The sequence below is a fragment of the Globicephala melas genome, chromosome 19 (assembly GCF_963455315.2).
Source record: "Globicephala melas chromosome 19, mGloMel1.2, whole genome shotgun sequence".
Classification (NCBI taxonomy): Eukaryota; Metazoa; Chordata; class Mammalia; order Artiodactyla; family Delphinidae; genus Globicephala; species Globicephala melas.
In genome coordinates this window covers 26,124,604-26,137,399 of record NC_083332.1, presented here as the reverse complement: position 1 = coordinate 26,137,399, position 12,796 = coordinate 26,124,604, and the positions used below count along the sequence as shown (strand labels likewise).

At 39.0% G+C, this 12,796-nt stretch overlaps 1 protein-coding gene across 1 annotated transcript; it reads left to right on the top strand.

Moving 5' to 3' along the window:
- The first annotated feature begins 974 nt into the window (after nucleotides 1–974).
- Nucleotides 975–3,483, top strand: CEACAM18 (CEA cell adhesion molecule 18). The gene is given in 6 exon segments (XM_060288294.1): nucleotides 975–1,203; nucleotides 2,452–2,532; nucleotides 2,535–2,680; nucleotides 2,682–3,096; nucleotides 3,099–3,179; nucleotides 3,182–3,483. Coding segments are annotated over 6 exon segments (1,254 nt in total).
- The last annotated feature ends 9,313 nt before the right edge of the window (nucleotides 3,484–12,796 follow it).

The window sequence follows — 12,796 nt, the reverse complement described above, 5'->3', positions numbered from 1 at the left end:
GGCTCAGTAGTTGTGGCTCACAGGCTTTAGAGGGCAGGCTCAGTAGTTGCGGCACATGGGCTTAGTTGCTCTGCAGCATGTAGGATCTTCCCGGACCAGGGCTCACACCCGTGTCCCCTGCATTGGCAGGTGGATTCTTAACCACTGCACCATCAGGGAAGTCCTAGACACTTTTATTACTATGTGTCTTAGAGAAAAACGTTTTGGATTGAGAGTTTGAGGTGACATATTTGCTTCATGAACTTTGATGGCCTAATCTCTCCCCATATTTCAGAATTTCTCAGCCATTATTTATTGAAATAAGCTTTCTATTCCTTTCTCCCCTAGTACACATTATTTCTTTTGATGGTGTCCCATAACTTCTGTAGGCTTTCTACACTCCTTTTCATTCTTTTCTCTTTTTGCTCTTCTGTTTGTAAAATTTCAATCAATCTGTCCTCTGGATCACCAATTCGCTCTTCTGCTTGTTCAAGTCTGCTCTTGAAGCTTTCTATTCAATTCTTTATTTCAGTCATTGTATTCTACAGCTCCAGATTTTCTGTTTCGTTCTTTTTTTATGTTTTCTATCTCTTTTTTGAGGTTCTCATTTTGTTCTTGTATTGTTTTCCTGATAGCATTAAATTTTTCATCTGTGTTCTCTTGTAGCTCTCTGAGTATTCATAGAAGAATTATTTTGAATTCTTTGTCAGGCAATTCTTGGATTTCCATTTCTTTGCAGTCAGATACTGGAATTTTACTGTATTCTTTTGATGGAGACATGTTTCCCCTGATTCTCCATGACCCCTGTAGTGTTGTATAGGTATCTGCACATTTGAAGAAGCAGTCACGTCCTCCAGACTTTACTGACTGATTTTGTTAAGGGAAGCCTTCTACCTGCTGATAGGGACCCATACTGGTTATTCTGTGACCCTGATCTAGTGATGCAGAGTGCCATGTGGAAAGGTGCATGGTGGCACTGGGTCCAATGGTATATGATGTCTCTTTGGCTCCAGGACATTGGGGTCCACAGTATTGACAACTGTGTGGTCCTTGGCAAGCACTGCAGGAATTCTGTGGCTTCAAGATCTTTTGGGCTCCTAAGTGGCACCTCCAAGACTGGTAGCAGGGCAGGCAGTGGTGGTGGATGGAGCCAGTGGTGTGCACATACTTGGCTGCAGGGGCCAGCTGCAGGTGCCTATGTAGTGGCAGAGGGGGCCAAAGCAGGTAGCAAGGGCTGGGGCCAATTATAGGCTCACTGGCGTTTGCCAGTACCATACTGTTTTGATTACTATAGCTTTATAGTATAGCTTAAAATCAGGAAATGTGATGACCCCTGCTTTGTTCTTTCTCAGCACTTATTTGGACATTCAGGGACTTTTTTATTTCCATATAAGTTTTATCCTTCTTTCTCATCTCCCTAAGACAACAGTATGATGATTGGGACAGGCTTGAATCCTAATGAGAAGAATCTATCAGATCCTTAGAGGGGTAAGGTCCTTGCTTGAATATCTTCACTTCCATTCAGCCTTCCACCCTAGTGATAATCCCATTTGTTTGGGCATTATCTCTATCAATTGACTGTACTCCTTATGTAACCCACAATTTTCTAAGTCTTCTCTAAATCTTATGCTAGGGACATAAGCTCCTGGATTGTCCCTAACTCAACTCTCCACATTTTTTGCAGTTGACAGTGAGTGTTCACCTGATAGACCCTTCACTTGGCTGTAATATGCCCTCCACATATATCTTGGTCTGTAAAGCTTTCTAGACATCACTACTGCATGGAACTGACTAGGGAATTAACTAAGGTCATTCTTATTGGCCATGTGACCTTGAACAAGTTACTTAGCCTTTCTGAACTTCTGAGGTGGACATAAAAATTGTACCTAATTCATATAGTTGTTACAGGATTAAATGAGTTAATGTAAAGCACTTGGTGCCTGACTTGTTTAGGTGCTTAGAGATAGTGTGATTATGCTGTTGCTACTACTGCTGACTACTTCAGCTTTAAAACTTGCACTTGCTTGTTTCTTCATTGACATCAAGCCTTTGCCTACAGAGCCCTTTCTCTTTGTCCCATCACCTTTCTTTCTCAGGAGCCCCAATCCTTTGGCTGCCTGAATGTATGTTGAAGAATGGAAAATTCCTGTGGTTTTGTTGAGCTGTGCCTCCCATATTGGGGATGGGGGCCTGAAGGGATAGGGGTGCCAACCTGTTCATAACCAAAAGGCCAATAAAAGTGTCTTCCCAAATGAAATATTGAACTTCATTAAATCTAAGACATCATCAACTGTGAGCCACACCCTTATTTTATGTAATACTAAGAAAGAAATAAGCAACCTTTAGAATTTTAATTTTATACTTATTTAAAAGTTATTTTGATGCAGGTCTGTGAAGGGGCATAAGAGGCTTCCTGGTCCCTAGAGAGACCCCTCCACCAGGAGGACGTACGCAGCTCATGGACCTTTCCAGACATAGATGCAGCCTCTGGGGGGAGCTGGTCCTTGTGGCATGGGCCCATGTTCAACAGCCGGGAAAGAATGTACATGACAGGTGACTGCTGATCAGGGGCTCTCAATTAAGTGATACAGGGAGCTACACTGTGTGGGTAGAAGCCAGCAACGGGACCCAGAGAGCAACTGGCTGGCCTGAGATTCGAGAGTTGGAAATCCCAGGCATCTCAGTCAACATTAGCTCCGTGGGCAGAAAACATGGATTCCGTGGCTGCTGTCTGCCATACCAGTGCCACCAATGTCAAGTGGTATGTGAGTTACACACAGGTGTCCAGCTATGACCACATGACAGTCTCCCCAGACAACAAGACACTCATCATCCAAAGGATCAGTAGCTGCAACTCACCACTTCAGTGTGGGATAGAAATCCTCCCACAGATTATTGAGAGAAGTGAAGTAATCTTTCCGACATTGACCTATGGTCCCTCCAGTGTGCTGATCAGGAGTAAGCGCCGTAACTTCAATGGCATCCTGCCTGCTGAGATGGGCTCCCAGGTGGAGATGGAGTGTATCTCCTATTTCAGACCAGAATTCAAGTACCAGTGGATCCACTTCCACTGTGGATTCAAGTACCAGTGGATCCACTTCCTCCTGAACTTCTCAGAGAAAAAATTACCTTCCTGAATCTGATCTGGGACCAGATGGGCAGATACAGATATCAGGAAGTCCAACTCCAGGTGCCCTGGCACAGGACTGCTTTTAGCAAAGGTTTCACTATCTCAGGATCCTTGCTGGTATTTCTCATCATGGTGACAGCAGTGGGCAGTGTCCTCTTCTGTGCATTCCTCATTCATACCCTGATCAGACATTACTCTACCAGGGCAAATTGGGCTACATGACCACCCACCTCAGACATAGAAGACAAGACCAGATGGGCAAGGAGGGTTCCAACTCCCCCACTTCCTTATCCGACACCATGGGACCATCAGGTATGCCCCTTCTCAACATTGCCAGGGACAGAGAAACGGAACAACCTATACATGCCCAATAACCGGGAATTGCTTAAATGGGATGCAGCACATGTTGAGTGAATCTGTCATTGTTAGAAACCACGCTGGGGAAAGCCATTTACTGATGCAGAGAATGTTCACAACTTGTTGCCAGGTTAGAAATGCATAATGCAAACCTGCATCTGATAGTATCATATTGTGAAAAGTATAGATTAGTTAATTGATATAGATGTAATATTACAGTGTGTATGTATGTATGTGTTTTCCAGTTTTATGTGTACACACACATATATATGTGTATATATATATATACATATATATATACACACATATATACGCACCTGTGCAAAAATTGTGGAAAATATTACCTATCAACAGTGTTATCTCAGTTTCCTTCTTTGCACTTTACTGTATATTCTGAAGTGTTTTTTTTTTCACAAATTATATAAATTGTTCTTATTATTAGAAAACAAACCCCAATAAAGGTAAAACAGCATGAAGTTAAAAAAAACTTATTTTGACAGAGATTAGGATGGTGGTCACCAGGGGCTGGGGGTGGGGGCACTGAGAAGATGCTGTATAAGGGTACCAACTTACAACTAGTGGATAAATAAGATCTGGAAATCTGATGCACAACATAGGGATTATAGTCGACAATACTGTATTACAAACTTCAAAATTGCTAAGAGACTAAATCTTAACTATTCTCACTATAAAAAAAGAAATTATAAATATGTGCCATGATAAAGGTGTTAGCTAGCACTACTGTAGTAACCCTATGGCAATATGTAAATGAATCAAACCAACACATTTTACAACTTAAACTGTACAACGTTATATGTCAGTTATATCTCCATAAAAAAGGAAAAATATATTTTGAACAACTTTTTAAAAAGTTATTTTGGACTTATTTAGACATAGAAACAATGATAATATGAATGGCTATGGCTGAATTCACTCATGTAACTTGATAGCCACATCATAAACTGCTGCCTGGGTGATGGTCAGACACTATTGATTGTAAGATGCACATGAATTTCAGAGATGCTGAAATGTGAAAAATGAAAAAGTACATCTTAAAGTTAATGAAAGGTATTCTGTTTCCCTTCAACCAATCTTCTAGAATGTAGAAACTTCATTTTCTTTGTATAGTCACATATCTTTGATACATGAATTTTTGTAAAATAATTTCCCTCTATTCAAGACTTCAGGTCTTCCTAGCTTTAAATCTTCCGAGCTTTAAGAGAAAAATACCTTGGCTGACACAAGTGTTTGTTGTTGATTATCATCATCTCAGACAATAGTAGAGGCTCTGTGATTGAGCTACTAATTTTGTCTTTTTCATTTTATTAGATGGAAAGTAGGCTGAAAGTTATATCCCTCCTACAGAGATATGTGCTGTTTGATACTTAGCTGTAATTTCGTAACACTTTAAATTTCATCTCAGTGTTGTATAAAGAACAACATTTTGGAGTCAAACAGACTTAGGTTTATATTCTGCTACTTACTAGTCATGTGACTAGGTACATTACTTCACCTTCCTAGGCCTCAATTGCCTTATCTGTAATCTCATCATAGATTAAATAAATAATATATATAAAGTGTAAAATGTTTGCCTATAATATCTGTCCAGTAAACCGCTGTTTTGATGGAAATGATGTTCTACTGGAGAACTAAGAATATGTTCTCTGGAAAGGTGGATGTCAAACTTGGCAGCAGTGTTGCCAGAGCCTTGCCTGGAGTCAATGTGGCCTGGAAGCACTGTTTTCTTATAGGTCATTCCTCGAGAAATGGTGAGGTGACTACTTTTAGGGAAAGACAGTTAGTACTAATAAATGCTTTATTGTTCAATGGCAACATTATATTAATCTGGGAGCAAAAGGAAATGTTGGGAATGCAAAAAGAATGGTTTTGATCATTTGAGAAGGATTTTGAAACAGGAATTCTTTACTAAAGGTTAGGAATGGATAAAATTATTCATTAACTCATAAAATATGTATTGAGTACCTTCTCAATGCTAGGTGCTCTGCTAGGTCCTGGGAACACAGTGCCTATGTGTTTGTTCTAGTAAAGAATGCAGAAAAAGGCCTGTCCTTGTGGAGCTTACACTGAGGGGAGGATTTAGGGATATGCAATAAAAAGTAAACAATTTTTAAGACAAGATAATTCCATAATGCTGCTTAAGGTTTGGTGGTAAGGGAAGGCTTCTCTGAGATGGTGCCATTTTAGCTGAAACCTGAATGACAAGGAGTGATTTTTCTTATCCTTTGTGTTCATTAAGCTTCTCATATATGTGGATTTACAGTTTTCATCAAATTTGGAAACTTTTTGGCCATTATTTCTTTCCCTCTCCTTTGGAGACTGCTTATACACATATTAGGCCTCCTGAAGTCCCATATCTCACTATTGCTCTCATCTTTTCTTTCTTTCTTTGCTTTTTTAGAGTCTCTCTCTCTCTCTCTCTTTTTTTTTTTTTTTGGTATTCCTTTTTGGATAGTTTCCATTGCTTTGTCTTCAAGTTCACTAATCTTTTCTTCTGCAACATTTAACCTGCCTTTAATTCCATCCAGTGTATCTATCATCTCAGATGTTGTAGTTTTTATTTCTAGAATTTCATTTTAAGACTTTTTAATATCTTCCATGTCTCTACTTAATACATTCTGCTGTTTCTCTAGGTTTCTGGAAACTGGAACAATCATGGGGTTCACCTTGTATGTTCCCCATCTCTCATGCATCACTGTCCTTTATTGCCTGATGGCTAATGTCTTGAGAACTGTTCTTTCATATGCTTTGTCCTGATTTTTAGTTGTTTCAGATAGTAGGGTAGGGACTTCCCTGGTGGTCCAGTAGGTGGGACTTCGTACTCCCATTACAGGGGGCCCAGGTTCGATCCCTGGTTGGGGAACTAGATCCTGCATGCATGCCACAAGTAAGAAGTCCACATGCCACAACTAAGAGTCTGCATGCCACAACTAAGAAGTCCGCATGCCTCAACTAAAGGATACCGCATGCCGCAACTAAAATTAAAAAAAGAAACTGATAGTAGGGTAAATCCAGTCCTTACTCCATCTTGGCTGAAAGTAGGAGTGTTCTGCCTCTATTATTTACCTCATAATTATTCTCAGGTTTTAAAATGTACAAAAAGGCCACATATTGGTTTTAACCAGTTGCTATCAATAGAAAACACTTTAGAGTCTGATTATACATGTTTTCCTGATGTGTGATAAAGCACATGCCATCTATTTGGTCTCTGAACTAATCTTTGTTCAGAATCTATTAACAACATAACCATCAAAAAGCTCTAATATTTTTCTTCTTTTTTTTTTAATGAAAAAATTCCATCTGTTTTAACCAGTAAGAGAAATCTGCTTCAGAGCCTTTTGGTATTTATTATGCTATTATGGTATCACATTCCTGGGCTGAGCTGCTTGCCAGATGTAGTTATCAAACATTTTTGTGGCATTATACATGGCCCAAGGACTTTAGACGTCTTATTTTTGTTTTATGTGGGTTGAGGTGGATTTATGTTTTTTTTAAATTGTGGTTAAAGTCTATATAACAAAATTTACCATTTTAACCATTTTTAAGTGTATAATTTGTGAATGTCATAAAGTACATTCACAATGATGTATAACAATCACCACTATCTATTTCTGAAACTCTTTCATCATCCCAAAGAGACTTTGTACGCATCAAACAATAACTCCCCATTCTCTCCTCCCCCCACCTCCTGGTGATCTTTATTCTACTTTCTGTCTTTATGTTGCCTAGTATATGTACCTCATATAAATGGAGTCATACATTTGTCCTTTAGTATCTGGCTTATTTCACTTAGAATAATACTTAAGGTTCATATTGTAGCATGAATGAGAATTTTATTTCTTCTTAAGGCTGAATAATATTCCCTTGTATATATATAACACATTTTGTTTATTCATCTGTTGATGGACACTTGGGTTGTTTCTACCTTTTGGCTATTGTGAATAATGCTGCTGGGAACATTAGTATACAAGTATCTACTTTCAGTTCTTTTGGGTATGTGCCTAGGAGTGGAATTGCTGGATCATATGGTAATTTTATGTTTAATTTTTGAGAAATCACCAAACTGTTTTACATAATGGCTGCACCATTTTACATTCCCACCAGCAATGCACAAAGGTGCCAATTTCTCCACACCCTTACCAACACTTGTTTTTCTTCCTCTCTTCCTTCCTCCTTCATTTAAAAAAAAAATAGTACCCATTCTAATGGGTGTGAAGTGGTATCTCATTGTGGTTTTGATTTTTATTTCCCTAATGACTAGTGATATTGAACACTTTTTCATGTGCTTACTGGCTATTGTATATTTATTCACATCCTTTGCCCATTTTTGAATTGGGTTGTTTGGTTTTTGCGGGAGAGCTGTAAGCCCAAATCTGTATGTTCTTCAAAGATCTGGGAGTTTAGATACTCATTTGGTATTTTATATCTAACATATCTAGAAAATGCTCCACAGAAAATTTTGCCATGTTTCTATAACAGTGGTGTGACATATGTGGCAGATCTTTCTTTGTAATAGATGAAGCAGACAGTGATTCCAAGTTGCTTCCCATGTATCTGGGCTGTTTTCAGTGTTCTCCTTTTGTTTCTACATGGCAAACTTCCAGAAAAGAATGGTTGACTAGACTAATGGAAGTGATTGTGTGTGAGACTCCCAAGGCTCCAGTTATAGACCTGTTAAACTTCACTTTTCTTTGGGTTGGAAAATTTTATCTCAGTGAAATACAAAACATAAACAAAACAAACAAAAACACCTTTACTCTTTGGTTGCTAATTAGACTTGCAGTTGAGAAATTCACTTTCTAAATTTCATACGTCATTATTGAGAGAATCTGCTTCTGCTCCAGCAAAGGCAGCTCTGACACAAGTTTGCTAGGCACCTCTTTTAACTCAAAAGCTACAACCCAAGAGCTATATAAATTTGGTGCTAAATATATTGATAAATGTAACTAACTTCTGACCTTCATCAGGGAGCTCAGGGTTAAAAGTTTTAAGTGTGATTTTGAGGCCGTAGAAATATAAAGCACACTTAAAAATTTCAAACATGTTTGTAACAAATGAATCAGTTGAACACATCTGAACACATTTGTTTATGTCTTTTATGGTAGTGCCAGTGTTTGAGTGCAAATAAAAGGAACAATAGCAGAAACAATAGAAAAGAACAACCATTTATGGAGTACTCACTATGTCCCAGGCACCATGCCAAATGCTTTCCATGTATGATTGTGTTTAATAATTACAAATCAGGAAAACGAAGCTCAAAGATTCAAGAAAGTTGCTCAGGTCACATACTTGGGAAGTGGCAGAGACTGGATTCAAAGCCAGGTCAGTGTGACTCCAACTTCGTAACAGAAATACAACATCTTGATGGATGGAGGAGAAACAGGGAAATACATTTCAAATAGCTTAATATTATTGCGACTGGCTGAAGGCAGCATAAACATCATCTAGAAAATAGTAGGAGATTTAAGTAGACAGAACTTGTTTTTTTTTTAACTGTGTTGGGAATGTTACATAGAAATGCAGAAAGCCAGGCTTCCCTGGTGGCGCAATGGTTAAGAATCCGTCTGCCAATGCAGGGGACACGGGTCTGAGCCCTGATCCAGGAAGATCCCACATACCGCGAAGCAACTAAGCCCATGCACCACAACTACTGAGCCTGTGCTCTAGAGCCCGCAAGCCACAAATACTGAGCCCGCGTGCCTAGAGCCTGTGCTCCACACAAGAGAAGCCACCGCAATGAGAAGGCCGCGCACCACAACGAAGAGTAACCCCTGCTCGCCGCAACTAGAGAAAGCCCTCACGCAGCAATGAAGACCCACACAGCCAAAAAAAAAATAAAAAAAAAAAATGCAGAAAGCCAAGTGCTCATCTTAACCTTCTTGACTGATGCTGGCATCTTCTTTAAGTGTGTTGCAGTTTTTCTTTTCGTATTCAAATTTTGGATTAAAATATTTTGTTTATGTTTTCATTGGCTTTTATACTGACTATTATGCTCTCCTCATTGGCCTTACCACCTCTTTCTGAACAAAATGCTAATTCAAAATTTCCTTTCCTAAGAGTTCTTACCATGCCCCCATCTTTCAACTCTAAGCCTCGACTGCTTCCCTAACCCTGTCTAATGGATTCCGTTTCTTCATCTGAGGTTTGAAAGTCTCCAGTTAATCTACCTTTGCCTATATTATAGTTCTTGGTTCTTGACAACCATACTTTTGAGACTTTTGTCTTATACTTTCTCACTTGTGGCATTTTCTGTTTTTTTTTTGGCTTTTTTCTACCCTGTCTTTTTGAATTTATGGGAATTCATGGCCCATCTCTGTAGGTTGAAACCTAAAGACTGTCTCCAGAATTTCTCTTACTAGACCAATTTTCAACTTTCTAGAATGGCAAAACCAGTTGTTTCTAATTGATCAGAAATCTACTCTTGGATCAGTCAGTCATGACAAGTTGAGTAGGGACCAGAATCCCACAGTACAGACATGGCTGCTGGGAGTCTACTGACTTCATTAGGGGCTTTCCTGGAAAAGGCAGAATGTTTACTAGCCAGGTACTTATCCAAGAGGTGCCTTCTTCACTCTGTAGACCAGGACACTGGAAAAAGTTATGATATCCTTGTAAACAAGATGGAGAAACATGAGCTGAATCTTGGGGAATTGGGTGCAATTGTAAGTAACTGAACAATCAAATCCAAAGAAGGTGTACTGATGTTAGCCTGAAGGCAGGTCATTAGTGATGAGCTGAAAGGCTCTGCTCACCCTGCCCGGATTTTAACGTTTCTTTCAGTGATTCAGATGAGCTATCCCTAAAATGCAAATTCCCACAAGAACAGAGGCTATATGACCCTGGCTTCCTTGGTGATATCAGGGCACATTAAAAAAGTGATAGCCATTTGCCATTTTCTGACCACCCTCAACTCCCCTTCCTGAGCATACTACCCCTCAGTCGTGATGGGAATCCCATTAGAGCTCCCTGGGAAATGAGTGATGCAAAGATGGGAAAATGGCTGGAGTTCACTCATCCCTCCCCTCCCACTCCCAGCCTTTCCTCTATACTTTTCTCCTGGGACTCCATTTACTGAAGCTTGGACTTTCAGACTTTATCTGTTCTTTCACATTTTCTCTCTTTTTATCCTATGCTCTAGGAGATGTTATGATTTGTGAACATTTTATTTCTGCTATCATATTTTAAATCTCTAATCGCTTCTCTGATTATTCTTTTTTCAAATCAACATCTTCTTCATAAAAATCTTTCTTAAATCTCTTTGAGTCAAGTTTTCTTCTATTCCCTGATTATTTTTGTTTTCACCAGAATTTGTTTTTCATGTTTATATATCTTGGTCTTTCCCTTTCAAGCTGCTGGATCTGCTAATATCTTGGTGATCTTTGCTTGTCTGGTCATATTTAAGAAAGAATGTCCATGCAATTGGAGTGACATCTCTCCAGTGATAATTCTGACTGGGTGCTCTGGACATGAGGTGGGGGAGGTGAGTGGGAACTCATTTTTAGGCTGAGCCCACCTGATGGCTAGAATGAGAACTTTACTGTGAGACATGAAGTTGATGACTAAAAACCTTAGATTCTCCAATATGGAGAATTGTTTAATTTCTTTAAAGAAGAGCTATCAGGGACTTGTTTGTTTACTTTTGCCTGAGGATAAATGCCAGCTGCCTGTACTTACCGGGTATGAGGGAGGGACTGGAGGGTGGAAGCCGGTGGTGGAGAAAAGCAGGTGGGTACAGTTGATCCACCTTCAGAGCTTGCCCGGTTCTCCAGGCTAACTGGCAGCCCTCCTCTGCAGCCCTCATAGCTTGTCCTGGGCTGGCTGTCTAAGGCATCCTTTACCTGTTAAACCTCTTCCATCAACTTTCTGGCTTCCAGAAAGTTGCTAACTTGCTGGCTTCCAGATATATGCTAACTATCTCATCCCCAAGTAATACCTCCTTACTCTGTTCTCCTTCAGGTATGGGTTTATTCCTTTGTGTACTTCTGTTCCTTTAGTACAAAGAGTCAAGGCAGAGAGAGCATGTCTGGTTCATTAATAAAAAGCAACATACACATTTACTGTTTATTATCCCACAAATAATATTTCTAACAAAAGAACTATAAATTAATGTAATGGTTACATTAAAATAAATAAATTATTTTTTATTGCTTAAAAAGTGTACAAGTAACATATAAAAACATGCTCCTTATAAAAATGCAAATACAAAATCATGTAGACTATACAGGGAAATTGGCTGTTCCCTTCTTTTTTCCCCAACGCAATTCTGCTCTTTTCCCAGGAAGTAACTGCTGTTAATAACTAGGTATATATATACTTGACTATTGCTAATGTATTTATATATCTGTATCTGTTTGGTTATCAGGCTGTTTGTCTTTTTTATTTAGATAGATCAAGTTTTATATGTGGTTTTGTGAATTTTAACTCGACCATATGTCTTGGATAGCTTTTCATGGCAGTAGGTGTAGAGCTATCATTCTTTCCCCTACCAGTTGACATCTAAGTAGTTTGTAGTTTTTCTTTTTCAGAAAGGCAAAATCTATTACTTTCCTGTTTCATTGTCCCTTAGCATTCTTTCCACTCAAACTGAGAAATCCTTGTCATACCTGTAAAGAATCCCAGTGGATTAAACTGAAAAGAATCCCAGTGGATTAAACTGACTGAATGAAATATAGCAAGTTGAACAGATCATAATATATGATAATATTTAGAGGTACAGTACTAAAACTTCTTTATTAAAATTCATATTATCCTACCCCAGTTAATGAATGGAACAGAATCAGATCACATTTATTTTGATCAGAGTTAAGGAGGCAAACCAGCTTGCGTGTCATCTCTCAAACGTACTAATAACAAATGCCCACGTTTAAAACGTTCTTTTTTTCCCCTACTGTTCTTTTCCTACTATTTCCTGACTTTTTTCTTTGTTTATTCACCATGCTCTAAGCTCTTGATTTATTGCTCATTTTTTTTGTTACAGGTCTTGAAACTGGAATCAGTTTAACCTCAAGAGAATCATCAGAGTGTTAATTTCCAAATGAATCCTCTTTCTAACAATGATAAGACTATCTATGACGAAAATACACATTTTGGGGACCCAGATCCACACCTGCCCTGGAGAAAGGTCACATTCTCCACTTTTGAAGAGCAGAAATCCTTCTGCATGGCCAGTTCTGGCAGGTCCTTATGTTGTCCCACACCAAAAGGTTTTGAGAGTTCTATGCTTGGTTAGCACTGACTTTCTTGGCTCTGTGGCAGAATGACCCCCCTCGGTCCCCCTCACCCAGGTTTTCACATTTCTTCATCTATAGAAAC